At 47.0% G+C, this 25,508-nt stretch overlaps 3 protein-coding genes across 15 annotated transcripts in view; 2 read left to right on the top strand and 1 right to left on the bottom strand.

Moving 5' to 3' along the window:
• The window catches only part of RAPGEF1 (Rap guanine nucleotide exchange factor 1), a 111,134-nt gene extending 98,128 nt beyond the window's left edge, over nt 1-13,006 (top strand). For 9 of the 13 annotated variants that reach the window (XM_083596857.1, XM_083596856.1, XM_083596860.1 and 6 more), the window contains 8 exons: nt 434-619; nt 1,148-1,232; nt 2,282-2,376; nt 4,244-4,322; nt 4,907-5,008; nt 6,387-6,484; nt 6,969-7,097; nt 8,486-13,006. In XM_083596857.1, the coding sequence (XP_083452983.1) occupies nt 434-619; nt 1,148-1,232; nt 2,282-2,376; nt 4,244-4,322; nt 4,907-5,008; nt 6,387-6,484; nt 6,969-7,097; nt 8,486-8,636 (925 nt within the window). In that variant the 3' untranslated portion in view covers nt 8,637-13,006. The remainder of the gene's footprint in view (nt 1-433; nt 620-1,147; nt 1,233-2,281; nt 2,377-4,243; nt 4,323-4,906; nt 5,009-6,386; nt 6,485-6,968; nt 7,098-8,485) is intronic. The other 4 variants (XR_014543971.1, XR_014543973.1, XR_014543974.1 and 1 more) reach the window with 2 other exon arrangements.
• Nucleotides 9,320-11,037, bottom strand: LOC310754970 (uncharacterized protein; the record flags this gene model as incomplete). Its single annotated transcript, XM_083597475.1, has 8 exons — nt 9,320-9,508; nt 9,551-9,676; nt 9,719-9,739; nt 9,803-9,865; nt 9,908-9,991; nt 10,118-10,180; nt 10,223-10,405; nt 11,014-11,037. 8 exons carry the CDS (start codon nt 11,035-11,037, stop codon nt 9,320-9,322), a joined length of 753 nt encoding a protein of 250 aa, XP_083453601.1.
• Nucleotides 13,007-17,430: 4,424 nt separating the features above from the next.
• On the top strand, nt 17,431-25,080 carry UCK1 (uridine-cytidine kinase 1). Its single transcript, XM_083596893.1, has 7 exons — nt 17,431-17,660; nt 19,021-19,180; nt 20,058-20,154; nt 20,632-20,774; nt 22,110-22,204; nt 23,401-23,449; nt 23,692-25,080. The coding sequence occupies exons 1-7, from the start codon at nt 17,517-17,519 to the stop codon at nt 23,877-23,879; spliced, it is 876 nt and encodes a 291-aa protein (XP_083453019.1). The 5' UTR covers nt 17,431-17,516; the 3' UTR covers nt 23,880-25,080.
• Nucleotides 25,081-25,508: the final 428 nt, after the last annotated feature.

A 25,508-nucleotide genomic window follows, 5' to 3' on the forward strand; every position in this document is an offset into this window, starting at 1 on the left:
CATGAGGACTAGCAGCTGGTTTTTGTGCCTTTTAAAAAATAAGCGAAAACTCACATCATCAGAATGAAGAGTTTTCATTAAATATGACCATGGCAGGAGCCAGCCTAGAGATTGTCGCCAGCTCTGCTCCTGGATCTGATGTTGGGGGTGAGGGGAAGTATTTTTGCTCTTTATTGAAAGCAAGTCAGCCTCTGATATATTTTTTCCCCTTCAATTTCCCCCCCCCCAAAGTCTGCCTCTGATATTGGCTGTAAATTCAGGACCTTGTGCTTATATTTTTCCTCCTCTCTTTCCCTCGCGTGCCATGTCTTTTTAGACAGCTTTTTGTGGTAGAAATCACTGGTTATAAATGGTGTGGGTGAGTGCAGCACATGTACATATATACTGGCTGAAGGGGACTTGCCCTGGGTTTCTCACACATTTTCTTTCTCAGTTTGGTGGAGCTGACAGAGGAGATCCTCAAGCTGCTCATGGACCTTGTGTTCCGCTTGGTCTGCAATGGGGAGCTCAGCCTTGCCAGAGTCCTGCGCAAAAACATCCTTGACAAAGTGGATCAGAAGAAAATGCTGCGATACACCAACTCGATCAAACCTCTTGCGGCTCGATGGGTGGCAGCCAGGTGAGATGGTGCTGTTTTTGGTCTCTGACCTCAAAAGTAGGGGGGAACCCAATCCCAAGCCAAGGATCCCAAAGTCTTTGTGAAGTATATTTGCTCAAATATCTTTTGCAAAACGTCTGGCACTTGCAAGGTTCAAATTGCTTTAATTCATATATAATTTCTTGCAAGTATTCAGTGCCAAAGTAGAATGCAATACTTGCAGTTCGTTGGAGTGAATTGTACCACACTTGAAGTGCTTCTAGGTGCCCACATTATTGTGTATGATTTCTTTTCCTCACTACTCTGGAGTACTTTTAGGTCAACAGGAAAGCAGTCCCATTGAGTGGGAACCTGCTAAAAAAGTTCAGGAAGCTGGGGGCAGCACCTATATATTTATCCTATCTTACTAGTTTCTGAGATGTCACCATACGTGTGCAAACCTCCCTCTGCAACTAAAATGAATTGAAACTTGGGGAGGCTTAAAAAGGAAGAGCAAACTAAGACACTCCAGAGTTTGTGCATCACCTTTTTCATTCTTTCCTTGTCCAGACCAGGGACCCTCCACGATTTCCACAGCCATGAGATAGCAGAACAACTGACCCTCCTGGATGCAGAGCTCTTTTATAAAATTGAGGTATTCCAAACAACATGTCAGAGCTAGCCTGTATTCTTGTAGAAGAAGCACCTAAACCGTACTTAGAGGGAGAACAGCCACTGTCCCACAAGAAATACATTTTGTGAAGAGGTGAAAGGCTCCTGTTAGCCCAAAGCGCCACTCATAGGTGGCTGCCTGCTAACTCCGCAGTTTTCTGGTTCCTGGGGTCACATTCACACTTAAAACATTTAAAACACATGGCTTCTCCCGAAGAATCCTGGGCACTGTTGTTTGTTAAGGGTGCTGGGAATTATAGCTCTGAAAGGGCTAAGCTACTGTTTCCAAGAATGCTTTGGGGAATCACAAGACTGTTAACATGGGATAGATGTGCTTTAAATATATGGTGCAGATGTGATGTGTGCTGGCCTCCCTCCCAAACAACTTTTCCAGGGCGGGATGCAGCTTTTTAATACACACACACAGTTTTCTTTTTTAAATATATTTTCTTCTTCTTCTTCTTCTTATTATTATTATTATTATTATTACCCATACCAAACTATTGCAAAAGTAATATTGATTAAAGTATTAATATAAATTAGCCTTCCTCTCGCTGTGAGCTGGATTTCAGATTCAGATTCCATTTCTTTAAAGCACATGTCCTATTCTACATATAGAATTAAGAATCTTCCACTTAACATAACATGCAATCTACTGTAAAATACAGTACTAATGTTCCCTTTACAGCATTCATTGTTGTTGTTCCTATAACCTGTCATCAAAACCGTTGACTCCATGAATTGGATTTGCATTTCATTTTTCTTCATTCATCTATCCATTCTTCAACTGATCCTGTTTTTACCTTTGAAAGACCAAACCATTTTATGTATAGTTGGAACTGTCCTACTAGATTCCTGAATATTTATAAAACAAGTAAGCAGTTGCACGCATAGACATTTTGACAGTGCAGCTTGGGCAGCTCTCAGTGTCAAGAGGAAGCCCTCCCTTCCCTGGACGTATCTGTGTTTTCAGTGGCAAAAGGGACAATTAACTTTTGTCCCTTTTGTCACCTTTTTTTTTTTCCTTTGCAGATCCCTGAAGTTCTGCTTTGGGCAAAAGAGCAGAATGAAGAGAAAAGCCCCAACTTGACACAATTCACCGAGCACTTTAATAACATGTCCTACTGGTAAGAAAGACAAAAAAGCAACAAATCTCACTTCCTGTCTGGTTTCAGAGTTGCAAATTTTGTTGGGAGGGGAAGCTGCATTGATGACAAGAGGGTGTGTGTATTTTGAGGGATCACAGGAAGGGCTGCGGTTCTGAGCAATGCACAAAGGAAGTCCCTGGTTTGTGGCTCACATTTTTTGACAAGAGGCAGGCTTTGGAGGTCTAAGAGGTTCATTTTTATTCAGAGTAGCGCCATGAAGTGTTGTTTATCTGTTTACTACAGTTCACCTTTCTGAATGCAAGGTCGCCTACACAGTTCTTCCTCTCCTTTCCTATATTTTATCTTCACAACAGTCCTGTGAGGTAGGCTAGTGACTGGCCAACATTCCAGCATTCTGACCACTACACCAGGCCATGCTATATGTGATCTCCAGGCAAAACATCCTCCTCCCCATGAAATCGAATCCGGCTTGTTCATACCCTCCCACCATAGCACTTTGCATCCTCCCACACCTGTATTAATTTGAGAGAAAGAACATAGCTCTGGTGGTGGAGCCTGCACTTTGCACATAGATGATCTTATATTTGATCCCCAGCGTCTTCAGATAGGGAAAGAGTTCTGTCTGAAATCCTGTCCTGGAGGGTCACTGCCAATTAGTGTAGACTAGCCATCACCAGTTAGGTGCCCTATAGATGCCTTGGACTACATCTCCCATCAGCCCCTGCTGCCTGGGGCTGATGGGAGTTGTAGTTCAAAACAGCTGGAGGGCCCCAGGCTGATGTTCATATCTCAGCAACAGAGTGTCTGCTTTACATGCAGAAGAATCCAGGTTCAGTCGACAGTATCTGAAGGTATGGGAAAGTCCCTCTTCTGAAACCCAAGAGAGCAGCTGCCAGCCAGTGTAGACAATACTTCTTTTCTTTTTGAATAATTTTTATTAAAATTTGGAAAAAAGGAATACAAAAATTAATATCAAATATTTTTTTATCAAAGCTAATCTAAATAAAAACACAGGCCAGGAAAGAAGAACAAGAAAGGGACAGGAAGGTAGAGAAAGCTTACAGGAAAAAGGAAAAAAGAAAGAAGGGAACAGGAAAAAGAATTTCTGATTCCTCATTTGATTCTTCATATAATGTTGAGCCCTTCCCTTAGAAATTGCCTTTTCCCCTCTCACCAATCAACCCGCCTTTTGAGTTAGCACAATCTACTAGTCCTCAGGAAAGGTTGCTAGGGACGACATAGCCTTCCTCATCCTGCCAGGTTTTGGGGTGGTGGTGGGAAATAGGACAAGGCTGACATTGGGATCCCTGCTAGGAAAAATGTAATGCACTGATTCACAAACGTCAAGAAATGTGTTCCACTGTCTGCTGTTCTGAAAGTGAGTGCTGCAGATTAGTTCCTGTGTGTAGGAGGTGCACATGTTTCTTGGTCATTGAGAAAGAGAGAGGAAAGCTTTTTGCGCAAGAGAGCAATCATTTTAAACAATAAACAAAACACCAAAAACAAACAGTAAACAAAACAACCAAATTTAACAATTTCCACATAGAATCATAAGAGCCAAAAAATTAACAGCAACGCCAGCAACAATCCCATCCCCAACAAACACCCTAAATGGCACCCCAGCCCAAGATTCTGTTCCACAGCCTCAGCTTTTGTAGCTGGAGACAGTCAGGACGCTGCCCTCCCAGGCCAGGTGGAAAAAGACCTGCAAGGCAGGGGGCAGGTCTTCCAGGACTACCAGCCAAGATGAATCAGGAAGCCAACATTACTGGTGCTTCAGCCAGCGCTTAGCAGCTCAGCAGGGATTCCTGGATCAGAAACCTGCTTGAACTGTTTAATCCTGATGGCTGCGTTGTTGCATCTCTCCCAATCTGCAAACTCACAGGGTCCGCTCAATAATTATGCAGCAGGAGAAAGCCCAGGACCGAGAGAGGTTGCTCCTGAAGTTTATAAAGATCATGAAGGTAAGTCCTGCAAAGGGTTGCTATTACCACCACCACCATCATTGTGAGTGCCCAGAGACTTGGAGGTTTGAACCTCAGTGATGTCACAGCCTAAGGCTGAAGCCCGATCTAGGGATACACCTGTGTGGGTCAGACTAGAGATGCTTTGTGAATTTTGGCAGGTCCAAATTCCAAAGCAGACTCACCTGATCCACAGTTCCAGGACTAAGGTGTTACCAGATTCCAGGAAGTTCTACATCTGCCCACAGCCCAACCCTTTGCCCTGACAAGTGGCCTTTCATTTCATTTTGTTTCATGTGTTTATATCCCACCTTTCCTCCAAGGAGCATGCGTGGTTTGCCCCCTCCCCATTTTATCCCCACAACAGCATTGTGAGGATAACCTTATAGTTGGCTAAGCAGCACAGTGACTGCCCCAAGGCCACCCAGTGAGCTTCCTGCCCAAGTGGGGATTTGAATCCTGGTCTCCCCAAGGCCCAAGCCCAGCATTCTAACTACTATGCCACACTGCCACCTTCTCCCCCCACCCCAGAACACCTTGGAACACCTCCAACCCTTCGTCCTCTTTTTTCCGTTTTGCTCCAGCACTTACGAAAGCTCAACAACTTCAACTCCTACTTGGCTATACTCTCTGCCCTGGATTCAGCACCCATCCGGAGGCTCGAGTGGCAGAAACAAACCTCAGAGGTCGGTTTTTCAATATATATCTTTTCAAAAATGTTTTCGTCCTATGTTTCCAAAAGTTAAAAGTCCAGCACTAGAAAGAACAAAGAGCAAGCATGGCTGCCTTTGTTTCCTCTTGACTAGTTAGTTAGCATAAAACTACAATCTTTTCTGTCCAAGTTAATGCACTTCCTAAAATAAGCAACTTTGCTATTTTTACTCTACTAATATTTCTCTGTGTGGGATTGCAAAAGGTAAAGTCAGCTGTCTAGCCAAATTCAGAAGCCACACTCTGCATACCACAGAGGAGCTCACTCCCGCTTTGCTCTTCCCTGGTACTTTTAGCTCAGTCTTTGCTCCTTGAAGCAGATGAAGATGTTTTGTATGAACAAAACCTTCCAGATGTTGTTAGACTCCACCACCACCCCATCAGGCCTAGCCAGCCAGGGATGACAGAAGCTGTAGCCCAACCACATCTGGAGGGTACTGCATTGGCTAACATGTACACCTTGCCTTAAAGGCAGTGCTTTTCAAAGGAACCACTCAATGCCTTCTGCTGCCAGTTGTCAACTCATTTTGGGTTTGTTTGTTTTTTGGTAAATAGCTTCTTATAGTATTTTCAACAGTGACGGTACATAAAAAATGACAACAGGAGCATAGCAAAAGAGAAGAGCAAAACGGAAAAAGAAAGAGGGGAGAAAGAAGGAGTGAGGTGGGGGAAGAAGGGAGGAAACCATAATTAAAAAAAAAAACAAATTAAGCAACTTCCCTGTTCCTGCCATCCACATTATAAAACAACAAACCAAACATTAAACATTTGGATCACCACAATTTCAGTATACATGAAAGAGAAGAACACAGCATATTACAGTCAGATGTAATTCCAAATATCCCAAACTTGAGCAGACAGTTGTGAAGAGAAAGTTTCACTCGCTGTGTAAGAAATAAAAGAGTTCACACCATTTGAAAACAGTCTGGTGCTGATAATCCTCCTTGTCAATATTTTGGAATGTGCATGATTTCTCCTGTATAATCTCAATATTCCATAAAAGGTGGTATCCCTTGTCTAGTGCAAGCTCTTGAGTTTCTTTCCAGTGGATTGCAGTAACAAGACGAGCTGCCACCAGTCATCAGCTGTTGATGGGAAACACTGTGTAGTAAAGTGCGTGCCCTTCAGTTTTTCACCACAACCATGAGAGCTAGTAGCCACTTGCTTTTTCGTTTTTATTGCTCTTTGCCAGGAATGAGGTTCTTGAGGTGCTAGATTCTTCTGTGTCCCGTAGCAGAATACAGAGAGGTGCATCTTTTGCCTCCGACCCACCTGGATTTGTGGAGCATCCAAATGTGTTCAGTCTCTCAAAACAATTCATGCTATGTCTTCATGTTTTGTGTCTCCTGCCAGGGTCTGGCTGAGTATTGCACTCTGATTGACAGTTCTTCCTCCTTCCGGGCATACCGAGCTGCCCTCTCAGAGGTGGAGCCGCCTTGCATACCTTACTTGTGAGTAGCTCACACAGACAAACATTCTCTGGGGTTTCACTGCTGGCTGCAAGGGGAGTCTTGCAATCCATCTGGTCCACCTCACCTGCTGCTCAGTTTGGGGAAGTCCAGAGGAAGGTCATCACCAACAGATGGCTGGCCAAATCTCTCACAGCAAATGAGAGACCACTATCCCTCCAGGTCAGGAGCAGAGATCCCATCAGACCGAGTAAGCATGGCCAGGGATCATAGGCGTTGTAGTTCAGCAACATCCAGAGGGCCAAAGGCTCCCCACGCCTGCTTTAGGTCAACATTTCCCTTTTAAAACTGCTCTTCCCATCAGGACATTTCTCCTGGTGTTCACCAGGAATCTACCCTCCTGTAACTGAAGTCCTGCCCTCTGGATCGGACCCAGAGATATTAATAAACCTCTGTGAACACATTTGTCATTTCAAACCATAACAGAAGGCCTTCATCTTCATTTTCCACACCTCTTTCTCTCCAGAGGTCTCATACTGCAAGACTTGACCTTTGTCCACTTGGGGAATCCAGACTACATTGATGGCAAAGTCAACTTCTCCAAGCGCTGGCAGCAGTTCAACATCCTGGACAGCATGAGGTGCTTCCAGCAAGTGTAAGTGGTACCCACTGCTCTCTTGCATTGTGCACACCTATGAACACTTGAGGACCAGGAGCATGCGATGTGTGACTATAGCAAAGAGCATGAAACTTGTCTAAACTGGCATTTTATGAAAGGGTGGGGGGTGGAGAGTTACACTTCACTTCACTGTCCACTCGATTAAAGCCAGAAACTATTAGCTACAACTTTGCTGCTGGTCACCAACAGCCATTTTCAGGCAAAAGCCATGGAGACAGGGAGAGAGGTTGGACAAATCAGACAGCAGGAGAGTTTTTCTTTTGTCTCTTTGCTGGTTGACTGCAGCCATTTAAGGAAGAAGCCATGGTGGGAGGGGGGAGAGAGAGATCATGGGTTAGAAATGTTCCCATAAGAATCAATGGAAATCATGGACTTGTTGTGCAAACACTTGCCTAACAAACAATTTCCAGGAAATGCATTGTGGCTGGTAAGCAGGACCTGCATGTATATTGGAAGACAGGAAATACTGTATTTTTCACCCTATAGGACGCACCTTTTCCCCTCCAAAAATGAAGGGGAAATCTGGGTGCGTCCTATGGGGCAAGTGCAGGCTTTCGCTGAAGCAGAGCGCCCCTTGCACCGGGCAGACATCCGCAGCGTGGGGAGCCCTGCAGGAGTTCCCCGCAGGGCCCCCCATGCTGCGGATAGCAGCCTGCCGCCCGGCGCGAGAGACACCCTGAAGCAGAGCGCCCCTCGTGCCGGGCAGACATCGGCCAGCCCCACAAGCTCGGGGGACAGCAGGGAGGCGCAGCGCCGCCATCCCGCTGTTCCTCGACCTGGTTCTGTTTCCCCGACCTGGTTTTGGAAATTTTTCCTTTATTTCCCCCCAAAAAAACTAGGTGCGTCCTATGGGACAGAGCGTCCTATGGGACGAAAAATACGGTACCTCTTGATGTGTGAGGGGTGCCGCGTTCCCCATGCACCGGGCTGCTTGTCGTGTTGTGGACATTTACGGGATTATGTCTGTAGTAGCCTTGTACAGGATATTGCTGGGCAGGGAGAGAACCAACCAGCTTTTAATTTTAGCCTAACCATTTGGAGACAATTACTGCACCCTCAGAAGCAGCCAAGGAAGATAGTGGAGGAGGGGGAATTAGGTGAATCTGTCCAATTTATACAGACCGCAGTATCTGACTTCTCTTAGCACAGGATTTTGGATGCTTGGCTTGCAGAATTTTTATGTTCTGGTTATATCAGTGAGCCTTGCCTTTTGGGGTGGGGAGGCAGTGAATTGAACATTGCATTCTTTTGGGTTCCAGCTAGGGGGCAGTCCTGAATAAAGCGGCACTTTCTGTTATAAAACATCTCTCTCTCTCTCTCTCTCTCTCTCTCTCTCTCTCTCTCTCTCTCTCTCATTGCTGCAGGCATTACGACATCAAACGGAATGATGACATCATCTCATTTTTCAATGACTTCAGCGACCACCTGGCGGAGGAGGCCTTGTGGGAACTTTCGCTCAAAATCAAGCCTCGAAACATCACAAGGCGGAAGACAGACAGGGAGGAGAAAACCTAGAGGGGAAGCTAATGAAGGCCATGGGCAAAAGGATCGCTGGGCGCCTGCACAGACGGCAGCTATGAGACTTGGACCTGTGACCGGGCCATATCCCCCCACCTCCTCCCCTCCTGGGCCCAGCCCAGGGGTTGAGTTGTCTCAGCGGAGCTGTGGGCTCCCTTCCCATCAGGCCGCAGGGGAGAGTCACCAAAGCAGCGTCCTGCTCTCCTTCCTCAGTGCCATAGATGAGCTTTTCTGCCTGAAAAGGGAGCACACAGGAAAAGGGGTCAGGGTTTGTTTGTTTTTTTAGTGCCAGAGTGTTCCCACTTTTGCCAAATCTGAACTTTTTTTTTCTTGCGCTCCTCGCACTGCAACACGACGAGAGAGAAGCGAAGTTGCTGCATCTTGCGTTGAGCCATGTATTGATGTGCCCATGGTCTCGCCCAATGGGCATTTAGCATGTGTGAGGGATGAAAAATGAGTTGCCATCAAGGTCATAACCGAGGAGAACCATTTTTCACAATACTTCCCCACCCACAGACACTGGGAGGAAAAGAAAAAAGGAAAAAAGAGTGAAGTAACATTCTACCCTTGCAAAGTCTTACATGTTTACAGGGATATTTAATCAATCAAATGGCCCCCATCACCAATGTGGAAAAGGAACAAGATGGGCAGCTGCCCTCTGGACAGTATGTCCACCACTGTCACCGCTTCCCCAAATTCACCTGGATCTTCTCCAAATTCACCTGGATCTTCTCCAAATTCACCTGGATCTTCCCCAAACTCACCTGGATCTTCTCCAAATTCACCTGGATCTTCCCCAAACTCACCTGGATCTTCTCCAAACTCACCTGGGTCTTCTCCAAATTCACCTGGATCTTCCCCAAACTCACCTGGATCTTCTCCCAATTCACCTAGATCTTCTCCAAATTCACCTGGATCTTCCCCAAACTCACCTGGATCTTCTCCAAATTCACCTGGATCTTCCCCAAACTCACCTGGATCTTCTCCAAACTCACCTGGGTCTTCTCCAAATTCACCTGGATCTTCCCCAAACTCACCTGGATCTTCTCCCAATTCACCTAGATCTTCTCCAAATTCACCTGGATCTTCTCCAAATTCACCTGGATCTTCCCCAAACTCACCTGGATCTTCTCCAAATTCACCTAGATCTTCTCCAAACTCACCTGGATCTTCTCCAAATTCACCTGGATCTTCCCCAAACTCACCTGGATCTTCTCCAAATTCACCTAGATCTTCTCCAAATTCACCTGGATCTTCCCCAAACTCACCTGGATCTTCTCCAAACTCACCTGGATCTTCTCCAAATTCACCTGGATCTTCCCCAAACTCACCTGGATCTTCTCCAAACTCACCTGGGTCTTCTCCAAACTCACCTGGGTCTTCTCCAAATTCACCTGGATCTTCTCCCAATTCACCTAGATCTTCCCCAAACTCACCCGGATCTTCTCCAAATTCACCTAGATCTTCTCCAAATTCACCTGGATCTTCCCCAAATTCACCTGGATCTTCCCCAAACTCACCTGGATCTTCTCCAAATTCACCTAGATCTTCTCCAAACTCACCTAGATCTTCTCCAAATTCACCTGGATCTTCTCCAAATTCACCTGGATCTTCCCCAAACTCACCTGGATCTTCTCCAAATTCACCTGGATCTTCCCCAAATTCACCTGGATCTTCCCCAAATTCACCTGGAATCTCTTTACTCTTATTTGACTCAGGAAATCTGGAATTGTTGAGGTTCTGTGACATCCACCCCCTTGTACTCGCTATGGGGGCCCTTATTGTAGCGATGGTACTAGCTGTTAATGCAGTAAACATGTAGAAAATGAGACCGTCTGTAAATACGAACCTCTAGGCAACATCATCAGTTTCCTTTCCTTTTTCTTTGGATGCATGACTGAGTGGCCCGTGGGGTTTTTAAGAAGAAACTTCAAAGTGCTAAGCAACGCGTAAAGGAAAACAAAACCAACAAAATACTTGGCTGTCTGGAAGCATCAGGCTGAGATGGGGGTGGTGTCTAAAACCAAAGTGAGAACTTGGGGTGGGAGGGCACATCTATGAGGAGCTGTTGCACCATCCAGTTGGGGCAAAACAGTTGAAAAGCTGCCTCAAATTAAGTAGGTTGGAGAGACCTGCATCAGAACACTCTTTCGCATCTTCCATTTATTTCATTGATGCTTCTGCAGAAGAACTTCCCAATGGATTTTCTCATCCCCAAATGAGTCATATCTGTCCATCTCATTCTGCTAACCCACTGTGGCACCTGAAATCAACCACCTCAGGCCAGCGTCTTCACCTTACATAAAACAGCTTCCGGGTCACACTGGGTTCTTGGTCTGAGCAACAAGCAAGCATCTCCTTGGCTACAGGTCACCTTCACAGGAGCTGCGGCTGACATGGGGGCCAGCTCAGAGATAATGATCCTGGTTTGATAAAACTTTACTGGCCCGGCAATGAGTGTTGTGCCCACTTGCTCACTCCTGTGCCTTTGACCCTTCCATCATGGTTATTTTAGACCAGAGTTTCTTGTTGCAGCTGGAATATTACTGTGGCCAGGATTTAATCCTGGTTTTTTACATCAAATTTGGAGCCCAAGGATTAAACCACAACATTTTGGAGTCAACAGGAAGCTTTGGGTTTCGAAGCAGGCATGGGGAACTTTGGGGTCTCCTGATGTTGCTGAAGACAGTTCTCATCAGCTCCAGCAAGCGTGGCCAGGGATGAGGGGAACTGTAGTTCAGCAACATCTACAGGGCCAAAAATTCCCCAAGCCTAGTTTAAAGAAACAATGATGAACTGCTGGTTTAGCAAATTAGGATTGTTAAATCCAAACCAGCTCACATTCTCTCTTTTTTAATATAATATAAGGGGGCCTAAACAGAGCAGTTTTTTTTTTCTTGATGCCAAATAATCTTGAAAGCAATTTGTTGAAAGTTGGGCTCAAGATGTGGACTCCTGACTTGCCTGCCCAGGATTTGGGAATGACTTTTGCTTTTCAGTTTGTTAACTGTAGCCAATGGCTTTGATATCTATTGAGGCAGAGGCTTCTTTCTCTTTCCTTGTCCTGTGAATGAAATTGGGAGGAGGAAATCCACTGGGCAAAAGCAGACTACTCACCTGGCCCCAACCTTCTCTGCAGAATCTTCCAGTGTAATACTGTGCAGCTCATCTTACTTTATTTTGTTTTATTAATTTAAAGGGTGTTTTGCATCAGGCAATATGTTGCCGTTTATACCCTTGTGTGTGTCTTTCATTTCAACTTGCCACAGATGGGCATGCGTGGGTGAACCTCCTGTGCAAGTTGCCAGTGACATCAGGAGGTCTGGGGTTGGAGTGAGAAGAGTTTGGTGAAGGACTCCCCCCGGTAAGAAAATATTGGATGTTTTGTATTTGCCCTCAGTCTTGCGGCTAAGGTGGGCCTAAAAAGGTCCTTACATTTCTACCGCCTTTGGAGGGGTTCTGGCCCTCACCAGAATCTGCAGCTTTCATACCCTGGCAGCTTCAGAATGATACTATGAGTCACCTAATTGCACTTCACATTGGGGAGCGAAGGGTTAGGTGAGCCTTTGCCCCTGTGTCTTGGTTCATGAGTAAGTGGATAGAGCCAGGGACGCCCCACCAGTTGTAGTCTGGCCCGCTAGAGGTTGTCAGTCCACAATTCCCATCCGCCCCTGTAGCCGGCTTGGGGTTACATGGTGGTGGTGGGTAATGGGAGTTGTAGACTTCCAGACTTTCCTCTAACCCTCGCTCCGTTCAGAATTGGGTGGGCGGGTAGACAGGTGAGAGTTTTAAATGATTGTTAACCCTAGGCATTGGAGCTTTTTAAAGAAAAATATGTGCTGGAATTTGAACCCATAAAAATTGCATTTACTGCAAAAAAATACCCAGCTTGAGAATCCGACTGTTGGTTTGTGTTAATTTCAGCACTATTTACTGTGGTGCTCTCACAGTCATTCCCTTGGCAGGGATGGGGTTTTAGTTAAATTGGGGTGGGGGCGAAGGCATTGGGGGCAAAGGGAGGAAGAGGTGTGGGGGTTTTTTCCCCAGTTCAAGTTGTGACTCTGCTTCAAAAAAGATGAGGCATTCCTTGCATTTTCAAGCTTGCTGAAAAATTTCCTTGACTTTGCTGTTCTGCCAACCAGCCTCCCTCGGTCTGATGGTGTATATTTATGGTTTACCCCACCCACCCTGAATCCTGATTGTAAAAATGTCCAAACCTGTTACTTTTTTATATATTAAAGAGAAAGGGGCGAGGGAGACACTCAAACAAGTGACAATAAATGTGGTTAAAGAACCCAGCCTTGAATATCATCCTATTTTACAGTGCATGCCTTGGTCAGCCAAGATTAAAGTGACAATCAAATCCAGTTTCTCCCATTGGTCTGGTTTCCTGCTTGTCTACCATGTCTCTCTTCCTGGTTCCTGTTGGTTGGCCTGTTTGGGCCATTGGTGGGAGATGGGGGGAAGGTGGGGTGATCCACAGTGGGGAATCCCACACCAGAGAACCAGGTGGTAGGCGAATTGCCATGGCCAGCTTCAGAATCAATATGTCCCTGAGTAAAGTTTGAGGGCTGTAGCTCACTGGTGTAAGCATCTGCTTTGCAAGCAGAGGCCCTAAATTCAATCCCCAACAGCTTCAAACAGGACTGGGATAAGTCCCCCTGCCTAAAACCCTGGAGAGCCACTGCCAGTCAGTGTAGACTATATTGCACTGGATGGACCAATAGTCTGGTTCAGAATAAGGCCAGCTTTCCAGGTCTCTACTTAAAACCAGCTCTTCAGGACCACAGAGACTAGAATATTACTTCATCTTTGGAAGTAGACCACAACTAAGTGGCATTGTGCATGTTTTTCATGCAGAAGGTCCCAAGTCCAACCTCTGGCATCTCCAGGAAGAAATGGAAGAGACCCCCTGCCTGAAAGCCTCTCCCAGATATTGTAGACAGTATTGAGCTGGGTGGCCCAATGAGTCTGATTTGGGTTCCTAAAGTTCCTTCGGTCTGAGACATCGTTAGGCATCTGCATGGTGGTGACAGCAACACTGCCCCCCAATGATGTCCGGGAGCTGATTTTTTAATTTCCCACAGTGCCCAAGGGCACCCAGTATAGTGCTACTCTGTGGCATTCTGCAGTATTTAAATGGTGACTCACAGAACAAACGAGCCAGAGGCTGGTGGGCCCTCTTGAGGTCTTGCAGCCCTACCTGGAGATGCTAGGGGGAGATGCTGGGACCTTCTGCTTGCAAAGCAGGTGCTCTACCAGGGAGCTACGGTTCTTCAAAGAAGGTCATCCCATGTTGGGACCACACACGCTTCATGTGGAAGCCATTCCCTTTGTGGAGGCGGAAATGTGCTCAGACATTTGTATCAAAAACAGAGCTACCTTTCTGTTTTGCCAAAGGCCAAAGGATCTTAAGAATACCAGACCCTGCTTTACACAAGGATATAATACTAGACAAATGGCAGAAGCCCTCCTTTCAGCTGCAGAAAGCCCCAGGGATGTAGCAGCAAAGTACCGTACTTTTCCATGTATAAGACTAGGGTTTTTTTCTTATACATGGATAGTGCATGGGGTAGACGTTTGGTTGGTTGCTGGCATGGCTTTCAGCAGCTATTGGGCGTGTTATTGGTTGCTGCGTCAATGGCTGGTGTTGCTGACGTTGCGGCAATTGGGCGGGTGATAGGCCGCTTCTGCTGGTGAGGGGACAGACAAGGCAGAGTTTTGGACATGTGGGGTGAGCTATTTTTGGCAATCCCCCCTCTGTGCCTTCTCCCCGCATTTTCTTAAATTTGAGTCTGCAAAAACAGTCTTATACAAGGGGCGTCTTACAGACAGAAAATTACAATATATCTCATTCTGGCCAGGCTATGCAGCACATATCAGCAGTTTAGAACTGCAGCAAAGCTCCCCTTTCTCTAGGTTATCTTCATCTGACATGGGGGTTCCCATGATCTAGGCCAGGGGTCAGCAAACTTTTTCAGCAGGGGCCGGTCCACTGTCCCTCAGACCTTGTGGGGGGCCGGACTATATTTTGAAAATAAAAATAAAAATGAATTCCTATGCCCCACAAATAACCCAGAGATGCATTTTGAATAAAAGGACACATTCTACTCAATGTAAAAACACCCTGATTCCCGGATCGTCTGTGTGCCGGGTTTAGAAGGCGATTGGGCCAGATCCAGGCCTTAGTTTGCCTACCCATGATCTAGCCCAGCAAAGCAATCAACGCACAGCTGGGCCATCTCCAAGAACAGAAGCGCTCCTTGCAAGCAGTGAAGTCAACAGGAGTCAGCATTGGACGAAGGGTGAATTGCACAAGGCCACCTACACCACCTCAATTGCAATTCTGCATTTCCACCACATTCCACCCCTTGGCTTTACGCTATCTTCCCTTCATATCTTGCTAATGGCTCCGCTCTCTCAGCCCACCCCCCCAATAACAGCTTGCACTTTGGAATAGGACTGTTTCCAGTTCTCTGTCACATCAGTCTGGTTCTAGAAAGGAATTTGCTGCTCATGCACAGAAGAGTTTATCGGGTTGCGTCCATCATTTGCTTGTTTCCCTTTTCCATGACCTGCTTGCATTAAAAAAAGCCAAAATTGGTTATATACAATATGGGGAACATAATACACACAAAATAAAGGACTATGACACAGGTAGTGTGTCATGCTTCCTCTAAGCAGGTCGAGAATCCTGCTATTCCTGCACCTTACTTAAGCTGTATGCAGATGAATTGGGCAAGTGGCGTTAGTTATTACCACCCAGTAAGTAGCTCCAGCTGATCATCTCATCAGGTTGGTTGGGTTGATTGGGATAAACAACCCATACCTTCTGTCCTGGTGTTAACTCACAGTCTGTGGATCCAAAAACTACCCCTTCTGTTGGTAGCAGGCGCACTGACTTCAGCCCCACACTGTGGGTACTCTGCACGCACCACACTGTCATGTCAGTGTGATGTCGCATTGCCACATCATGATGCGCAGCGCACAAGTGTGCTCCAGCACTGCGATAGCAACTGGGCCTGGGCCTCTGCTGTGGAGCCTCAATTGAGGCCCACCCCAGAACCACATCCATGGCTGCAGCAGACCTCAACAGAGGCCCCACAATGGAGGCACAGGCTTCAGCCCAGTCACCATCACAGTACCAGAGCACCAGAGGTAAGGCAGCAGGTGGCAGCAGCAGCAGAGGCTGGGCACTCACAGCAACATTTTTGTGGGTACACAAGCCCACGGGGCTCCTGGAGTTAGCACAAGGGGTTGGTGGGCAGCCCTGGCTCTGCTACCTGTTGGATGGCTGGTGTGCCCAGTTTTTCAGAAATAGCTGGGCTATGCACTGGCCACCCAAGAAGCACCACATCCTCTGCACTGATATGATGTAGCAGCACCTTTCCTTTCCCTTGCAATCCGCCCAGAGGTGCCATGCGGAACTATGTTCCCTTCACCTAAGCTCTAGGGCACTGTTATGCGCCCTCTGACCAGCACCACTTCCTCCTCTGGCGTTCTAAGATCCTGCACTACTGGGTGTTGCCTGGAGGCACAGCTTGCCATTTGGCTAAGCCTTCCACATCTTAAGTTGTTTCACGGGTGCAGGCGCTTCCAGTCCTATCATAATGGTGCAAGGGCGTTTGTCCAGCGCTCAGTGGACGGTTAAAGGTAAAGGGTAAAGGTACCCCTGCCCGTACGGGCCAGTCGTGTCCGACTCTAGGGTTGTGCGATCATCTCACTTAAGAGGCCAGGGGCCAGCGCTGTCCGGAGACACTTCCGGGTCACGTGGCCAGCGTGACAAAGCTGCTCTGGCGAGCCAGCACCAGCGCAGCACACGGAAACGCCATTTACCTTCCCGCTATAAAGCGGTACCTGTTTATCTACTTGCACTTAGGGGTGCTTTCGAACTGCTAGGTGGGCAGGAGCTGGGACCGAATGACGGGAGCTCACCCCGCCGCGGGGATTCGAACCGCCAACCATACGATCGGCAAGCCCTAGGCGCTGAGGTTTTACCCACAGCGCCACCCGCGTCCCAGTGGACGGTTACTCCATTCCAATTCTGCTTGCTCTGCCACTGCTGGCCCAGCTTCAGAATGTGATTTGGGGTTTGCTGTTTTACTTTCTGCTGCCAAGTCCTATTCAGATATTCAGTTAACCCTGAAGCTGCTGGAGGATGAGGGATTATTTTAGATGTTACAAATGGTTTTAAATATATTTTATTTTATTTTTAACAGTATTTCTGCCACTCCTGGACTCCTTTTGAAAGGAACTGTGTGTTAGAAATTTAATAAACAATTTGCATAAGCTAAAATGAATTGTTAGTCTTTTAGATGTCACAAGTCTACATGGCATACATTTAAAGTACATAATTTCCCCCAAATAATCCTGGAAATTGTAGATAATCCCTTGACAGTACTACTATTCCCAAAACCCATAACAAACTGCAGTACCCAGGATTCTTGGTGTTGGTAGTAAATAATGCACTTTAAATCTATGCTGTGTACTCAGCCTTAAGTGTGGTGCAGCGCAATGAACAAAATTTGGTTGATCATAGTTGCTCGGATTTCCAAGTATTTAACTTTTTTTTTATCCTATGCTGCAGCACTTTATTGCGCTTCCTTCCCAGCTTCAGCCCCGCCTCCTAACCCCGAAAGCCCCGCCCCTAGCGCCCCGCCCCTTGTCACTACCGCCTTCGTGCGCAACAGACTTTGCGCAAGCTCTCCGGAGGAGGCTAAATAACTTCGTTTCCCAGCGTGCCCCGGGGCCCGCCCGTGAGCCGACGGAGCGCTCCCCGCCGCGCTGTGGTTGCTGGGAGATGGAGTCTGTGCGTCCTGGGGCAGTGGCAGCTGCGGCATCTGAAACGGGGCCGGCCCTTTCTGCAATGCCCAAGCCATGGCCACTACGGGCAGCAATGGCATCGGGTGCAGCGGTAGTAGTAACAGTAGCAGCAGCAGCCTGCCGGGCGCCGGGGAGGCGGACCGGCCGCACCCGCGTCCTTTCCTGATCGGGGTGAGCGGAGGCACCGCCAGCGGCAAGGTAGGTAAGCGGGGGCTCCCTGGCTACGTGGGCCGCCGCGCCCCTGCCAGAGTGCAAAATAAAAATGCAACAACAACAACAACAACAAAATAACGATATTGCAAGCAAAGCAACAGAATGTGAATTAATTCTCTTGATTGCATTGCATTGCACTGCGGACCAGTTAAAACCTGCGCGCGATTCTTGCAAAAGCTTCAAATCCCTGAGAATTTTCCCTATATCTCTCCTGACGCCTTTAAACGTCCCGGATGATGATGGTGATGCTCATATTGCATTTATTCTTACATTTGTATCTCATCTTTCCTCCAAGGGGGTCACGTGTATTCTTCTCCCCCCCCCCGCCCCATTTTATCCTCACAACAACCCCGTGAGGTGGGTTAGGCTGAAACACTTACGGAACTGGCTCAAGGTCACTCGGTGGGCTTCATGGCTGGAGTAGGGAAGTTTTGAGCCTTGATCTCTCCCAGGGCCTAGTCTGACACTTTTTAGTGCCTACACAGTGTTTTTTTGCCTGTGATTCCCGCTCCACCATCCAGGGGCAGATGGTGATCCATTATCATCATCACCAAACCTTTTATTGGCATCACATACAAACATCCAAAACAAATCAATACAGAATTACCACTTCCCCAGTGGCACAAAACATTTGCTAAAAGAAAGGAGGCAGAGCAGTGTATCCTCACATCTCTAGGTCTCCAGGGAGAGATGATCTATTATGAAACTATTGAAACTTAATCTTCAGAGCTCCTAATCCCAGAGGGGGCGCAGAAGTGAGTTTAGTCCACATAGCTTACACTTTTTTCTTTAAAAAGGACACCCCAAATTTCCCCTATTTTTCATTTCCTCCCCCCCATAACTAGAAAACAATAAGGCATAGGATTTTTTATTATTATTATTCACACCAGTGACTTTGACATGCAAGATAATCCAGTACAGTAATTTTAATCAAAATGTGAGGTGCGGTAGTTACAATTTCTTTGAAAATTGTTGTGATCTGTTGTGGCACAACCCACTGAAGAAGACAACGATGGTTACCCAGACCTCGTTGCTGGTTGGGAAGGGGCCACCATAACAGTTCAAGCTTCAGGGCCCCCAAAATGTAGGTCCACCACTGCTCTCCCCCCCCCCAAAATCCCCCCAAGTCCCTCATTACTTTGCATGGTGAAACAGGCACTGTAAGGTTTCTGGCTTCTAGGGTCTTCTCCTTCTGTTCAGTTTAAATTTATGGTTACATCTGCCTCTTCCTTCCTGGACTTCAGTGCTACGTTCATTGTTTTAGGTATGTTAGGCTGAGAAATTTCGACCACGTGTGTAGGTTGGTTTTTCTGATGTGTTCCAAAATTCTCCTCCTCCCGGGCAGTCGACAGTGTGTGAGAAAATCATGGAGTTGGTGGGGCAAAATGAAGTGGATCACCGTCAGCGGAAAGTCGTTATCCTCAGCCAGGATCGGTTCTATAAAGTGCTTACGACGGAGCAGAAGGCAAAAGCCCTGAAGGGACAGTACAACTTTGATCACCCAGGTATACCCAGTGGGGCAGCCGGGTAATTTTTAGGCAGTAGACTTAGCAGTCCTATGGATGGGAAAGAGGGTCTCCCTCAGAGTGGACATCTGCCCCCCAAATTTTATGCTTATGGCATCCAGCAGCAGTCTGACTTTGTGTTTTCCAGCCTGTGATCTGGAGAATCTTGGGAACAAATATTGTCTGTATCTTTAAAAATTAAACCCAGCATTCATTTACAGTGGTACCTCAGGTTACATACGCTTCAGATTACATACACTTCAGGTTACAGACTCCGCTAACCCAGAAATATTACCTCGGGTTAAGAACCTTGCTTCAGGATGAGAACAGAAATTGTGCTCCAACGGCGCAGCAGCAGGAGGCTCCATTAGCTAAAGTGGTGCTTCAGGTTAAGAACGGACCTCTGGAACGAATTAAATACTTAACCCGAGGTACCACTGTATTTATTAAAAAAAACAACCCTTGCCTTTGAAGATGCTGTCTATAGATAGCTTTATGTTGCGGCCAGCTAAGCCCTGTTCAGAGTAGACCCACTGAAATTTAAGCACCTAAGTCAAGGCCATCCATTCCAGTGGTTCTACTCTGAGCAGGGCTAGCACTGCACAGAACCATCTGCTTTTGCCCCCTTGTACAGGTGAAATTGCCTCCACATCCCACCTGTCAAACAGGTAATAAAGCCCTATTTGTTAGTTGCTGCTGTGATACGGGACCAGTAATTCACATCACCTGCATGGGTCCTCAGTACATGAGATCAGACTGCGTGGAAGCAGCTTTTGTGCCACCGTCATAGTGCCTGACTTGCAGTGCATCTTGCAGAAACTGCCTCTGCTGCTGATCCAGTTTCGTTTGGCCACCCTTATTTTTTTGCATTGCACAGATGCTTTTGACAATGAATTAATGCAAATGACGTTGAAGAATATTGTGGATGGCCAAACGGTTGAGGTTCCAACGTACGATTTTGTGACCCATTCCAGGTCAGTATGTATTTCCTGGTTTTTTTGGGCAAAATGTGGTCTTAGAATTGTAGAGTTGGAAAGGACCCCAAGGGTCATCTTGTCCAACCCTCTACAATTGCAGGGATCGCAGCTAAAGGATCCCTGAAAGATGACCACGTCCTGACGTAGCTCGTTCCCCTGGCAAACAGCTCTTACCATCAGAAAGATCTTCCTAAGGTCATTTGAATTCATTGGTTTGGGTCCTACCCTCTGGAGCGGCAGAAAACAAGCTTGCTCCCTCTTCCATGTGACAGCCCTTCAGTTCTTTGAAGATGGCTATCCTATCACCTCTCGGTCTCCTGTTCTCCAGGCTAAACATCCCCAGCCCCCCTCAAGCATTCTAAAGTGCTGAAACGGGAAGCATGACATTCCAGATGTTCTCCCTGGGCATTTGGAACAGTCACACTGGGACCTTTCTTAACCACACCTTGCCATTCCGTGTCATGTCCACTGCAGGCTGCCTGAGACGACTATGGTCTACCCTGCAGATGTGGTGCTTTTTGAGGGGATTCTGGTATTCTATACTCAAGATATCCGGGACATGTTTCATCTCCGTCTTTTCGTTGATACGGACTCAGATGTCAGGCTCTCCCGGAGAGGTAACCCCTGGTTTCTTGGAATTTATTTAAACACTTTTACCACAGGGGTCAGAAACTTCCTTAGATGTTGCCTCCACTATCCCATAAACCATTGGCCATGCTGTCTGGGGCTGATGGGAGCTGGAGTCCAGCAACAAATGGAGGGTCACAGATTCCCCAGCCCTGATCAAAAAAAGATCTCTTTTCTCATAAGGAAATGCTTCTTCAGAGGTAAAGGTAAAGGACCCCTGGATGGTTAAGTCCAGTCAAAGGCGACTCTGGGGTTGCGGTGCTCATCTCACTTTCAGGCTGAGGGAGCCGGCGTTTTCCCACAGACAACTTTCTGGGTCATGTGGCCAGCAGGACTAAACCGCTTCTGGCACCACGGAACACCGTGACAGAAACCAGAGCGCACGAAAACACTGTTTACCTTCCTGCCACAGTGGTACCTATTTATCTACTTGCACTGGTGTGCTCTCAAACTGCTAGGTGGGCAGGAGCTGGGACAGAGCAACGGGAGCTCACCCCATTGTGTGGATTTGAACTGCCACCCTTCTGATTGGCAAACCCAAGAGACTCAGTGATTTAGACCACAGCGCCACCCACATCCCTATGCTTCTAAACAGAGGCATTGAAGAGGAATGCTGCTACTTCAATCAGGGATAGGGAAACCTAAGGCCTTTTGGATGTTGCTGGACTCCCAACTCCCGGCATCCCTGATCCTTGGCCATGCTGGCTGAGACTGATGGGAGTTGGAGTCCTACAACATCCAGGGGGCTGCAGGTTCCTCATCCCTTGGGTATATAGGAAGCAATGTTCTAAATATGCTAGGGAGAAGTAGAATGGAGACCATGGAAGTAGAACCTAGACATTGTGACTCGTAACCATTGATAGCCTCTCCTCCACAATTTTGAAGCCATCTAAGGTGGAGGACATCACTACATCTTTCCCTGGAGGTTGGCCTCCAGATGTTCTGGACTAAGAACATAAGGAGAACCCTTCTGGGTCAGGTCATTTGTTCATCTAGTCCAGCATCCTGTACTCATAATGGTCAACCAGAAGCCGTAATGGGAAGCCCACAAGAAGGACCTGAGACCAACAGCACTTGTGATTCCCTGCAACTGGTATGCCAAGGCATATTGTCACCAACATTGGAACACAGAACATAGACATTGTGGCTTGTAGCCATCAATAGCCTTATTATTCCCCATGAATTGGTCCAGTCCTCTTTTGAAGCATTCTACGTTGCTGGCCATCACTACATCTTGTGGACTTGAACTGTGGTTGTAATTCTGTGCTGCTTGAAGACTTTCTTTTGTCTCTTTAAACTGCCCTGTTTGGTTCCTCCGGCTGTAGTTCTCCGGGATATGAAGCGGGGAAGGGACCTGGAGCAGATCCTGACCCAGTACACAACGTTTGTCAAGCCTGCCTTCGAAGAGTTCTGTTTGCCGGTACCAGAATCTTTTATCCCCCCCCCCCCTATCAAACCCATTTTGGAAGCATGGAAGGCTGGTGGAGGAGCATTTCCTCCTCGCAGTATCTCGCTGGCTGTCTCAAGAGAGGCTTCATAGACATTGGCTTGGAATCAAACCTATGGTTTCTTCCCCCTCCCCTTCATGTTAGGAACATAGGAAGTGGCCTTAAAGCAGGTCAAACTGTTAGGTCACCTAGCTCAGTAGTGTCTATTCTGACAGCAGCTTTCCTGTGTCTCAAGCAGAGAGGAGGTATTTTCCCCACCAGCTGCTCTCTGGTTATTTATTTTAGCTGGAGAAGTTGATCTGGGCCTTTCTGTGTGCTAAATTGTGTTATTCCCCTGAGCTTAATTGTGTGGTTCCCTGCTTTCTTCTGGGACAAAGCCTTACCTGGGAATGGAACCCAGAGGGACTTCTTGCATCCCAGAAAGAATTGTGCCTCTTTGACAGCCTTCCCCAACCCCTGGTCCTATCCAGATGTTCTGAACTACAGCTCCCATCCCTCCCTGGTTGTTGGCTGTGGTGGCTGGGGCTGGTGGGGTGTGTTCTCCAAAGTATCTTGTGAAAAGTGAGCCCTGGGAAACTGTAAGCCTTGCAGACGTGTCAGGCCTTTAGAACACTCCCCCAGGCTACATCTCTCAAAGCCCTTGCTGCAAAGCATGTATTTCCCTGGCTGGAATGCTTCCCTGAACTCCACTGATGCCTCTCACTTGCCTGGGTGCTGGAGTTGAGTGCATCAGTGTTTGTATAGTCGGCTAGTTTCTACAAAGGTAAAATGTATAGGTTGCCCCATCTGCTTTTGTCTCTGGTCCCACCCATCACTGGAATGTGGCTCTTGGAGGGTTGCCTGGAAGGGAACGGTAACCTGATCTGAGGAAGATTCCTCTGTCATAAATGACACCAGTAACAAGAGGAAGTGTCTTCACAAAGTCCACATGGATTTAGCCTCCTTGCTCCCTTCCTGCCCTAAAGGCAGAGGTCAGGTGTCTCCAGAGCAGCCTTCCCTCACCTGGAACTCTCTAGATGTGGTTGGTACTCTAGCTCTCATCAGACTGAGCCAGAATGGGGACGTTGAGGGATGCTGGGAGTTGAAGTCCACCAATGTCTAGAGGGCACTAGAGGCAGCTCTGGAGGTTTGTTCATAGACTCACAGTTGTTGTATTTCTTATCTCCAGACCAAGAAATACGCCGATGTGATTATCCCTCGAGGAGTGGACAACATGGGTAAGAGGCATTTTTGCCGTTCTAGGCTCCTGAAGGCTCATTTTGTATATTCATTTCAGGCAAAGAAGATGCACAGACTTCTGAAATGGTTATTAGCTGGAATTTTCCACCACCTGCCCCTCGATTCCTTTGTAATAATTAGCAATAATGTAGATGCCAGACCCTGTGCTTAGTTTGCCACTGACCTCTGTCCCCTTCCCGTAATTAATTCCTCCACTCACCTCTTGCCTTTCTTCCGGCAGTTGCTATAAACCTCATTGTGCAGCATATCCAGGACATTCTTAATGGTGACCTCTGCAAGTGGCAGCGTGGGACGATGAACGGGCATGGACGCTCCTCCAAGAGGCCCTTCCCTGAGCAAGTAGACAGCAGCCCACTGCTGGCTCCCGGCAAACGGTCCCACTTGGAGTCCAGCAGCCGCCCCCACTAAGGCGGCCGGAAGCCCCTCCCACACCAGCTGGACTTTTGACCGGTTCCAAGGTTCCCTTTGGATGCCCTTCAGTGCTCCATATTCTCTTCCAAGAGGTGACGAATCTGTGGTTTTAAACTGCCTTCTGTTTTTAGTTTCTCTCCTTTCAGTTAGTACCTAAATCTGCCCCAGAAGTTAAAAGGAAAAGTGCTCCTTTTTTTGGTGTTCTCTCTAGTCTTTGCCTGCCATGGTTTTTAATTTTCTAGGAAAGAAAATGGGTCTGCCACAGGCAAGCAAATTATCTTTGTGCTTAAATTATTCCCTATTTCTCTCTCCCCACCCCCAATATAATTTGACACAGGAGTGATGCCAGAAGGCTGCATTTCAAAGTCAAATTTATCTCCCCGCAAATTCATTTCATTACAGCAAGACTTTTGCATAATATTTTGAGATAGTAAAGGGCCATGTGGAGTGGTGTGCAATTTCTCTTCTGCCGCGTAGTGTCTCTCTGCTAAGGGAAAGAAGTAAAGGGTGCCCATTAGCTTTAAAAGCCAGAATCATTTTAGTACAAAAAAAATCCAGCATCACCATTATCTTCTGGCAACCATGGGGGTAGCCTGCCCCCTTCTATCTCTCAGTTATATGGTGCTTTCTCAAGGACCGGGGTGGGGGTGATAACTTTGGTGTTTTTATGCACTCCACTAGGTAACGATGGGATAGACTTAGGAGGATGTGTGTTTTTAAATATAAAGCAGCTGCCTTTTCACAGACTGCATCTAGCTAACATAGGGAGAACTGACTGAGCAGTTCTGCGCTCTCTATATAGCAAGACAAGGGGCAACCGCTGAGATCAGTTGTGGGCAATGGCAGAATCCATCTCTTTACGGCTTACAGTCGACTTGTAGTTTTAACGAGTGGTAGATTCTTCTTTGATCAGTAATCACCACTAAGTAAACAGTGTTTGCCTCATCTAAAATGTTTTTCTATTAAAATGCATTTGTGCTGCTATCGCTGCCACTACCAGGTGGCATTTTTCAAAGTTCGGAGATCTTGTTTTGACGTTGGAAAATACCTGGTCAGTGGTTTTTATAGAGTCATTTTAACCCCCAGGCAAGTGATAAAAGTTAGGCCTTGCCAGCTCTACATTTTCTAAAAGCAAGGCTTGACTTAGTTAGTTGGTTTGTTTTGGCTTTGTTAATAAATAAAAAAACATGGAAAAATGGCACATGACTGAGTTGTTTTTCCTTCCTCCATTGTGTGTGTGTGTGTGTGTGTGTGTGTGTGTGTGTGTGTGAACCTCCATAATATGATCAAAAGGAATATGGTCAATGCAAATCCTACCTTGGCTTCAAGTACGCTAATCATACAGTAGTTGTCAGGATTTGTTCAACAGGAACCATCCAGGTTTATGGAGGCTCTGTTCAGCTGAGAGAGGAGACAGTGAACTGTCCAGCATGGTGTGGTGGTTAAAGACCTAGGAGACCAGGGTTTGAATTCCTGCTCAGCCATGAAGCTCACTGGGTGACCTTGGGCCAGTCACTGCAAGGAGGGAAGAACCACGTTCGCCACCTTGAGCTCCTTGGAGGAAAAGGTGGAATACAGAGTCATGGGGGAAAGAAAGTACACCCTCTTTGAATTTGGTGGTTTTAC

Source organism: Podarcis filfolensis (assembly GCF_964270895.1).
Source record: "Podarcis filfolensis genome assembly, chromosome: Z".
Taxonomy (NCBI): domain Eukaryota; kingdom Metazoa; phylum Chordata; class Lepidosauria; order Squamata; family Lacertidae; genus Podarcis; species Podarcis filfolensis.

Bases quoted from the DNA above. Each gene is read 5' to 3' on its own strand.
- UCK1 (XM_083596893.1), top strand. From the start codon at position 17,517: ATGGCCACTACGGGCAGCAATGGCATCGGGTGCAGCGGTAGTAGTAAC. The intron at 20,775-22,109 runs GTAACCCCTGGT...CTCCGGCTGTAG, and splicing joins TGTCAGGCTCTCCCGGAGAG to TTCTCCGGGATATGAAGCGG. The intron at 23,450-23,691 runs GTAAGAGGCATT...TTCTTCCGGCAG, and splicing joins TCGAGGAGTGGACAACATGG to TTGCTATAAACCTCATTGTG.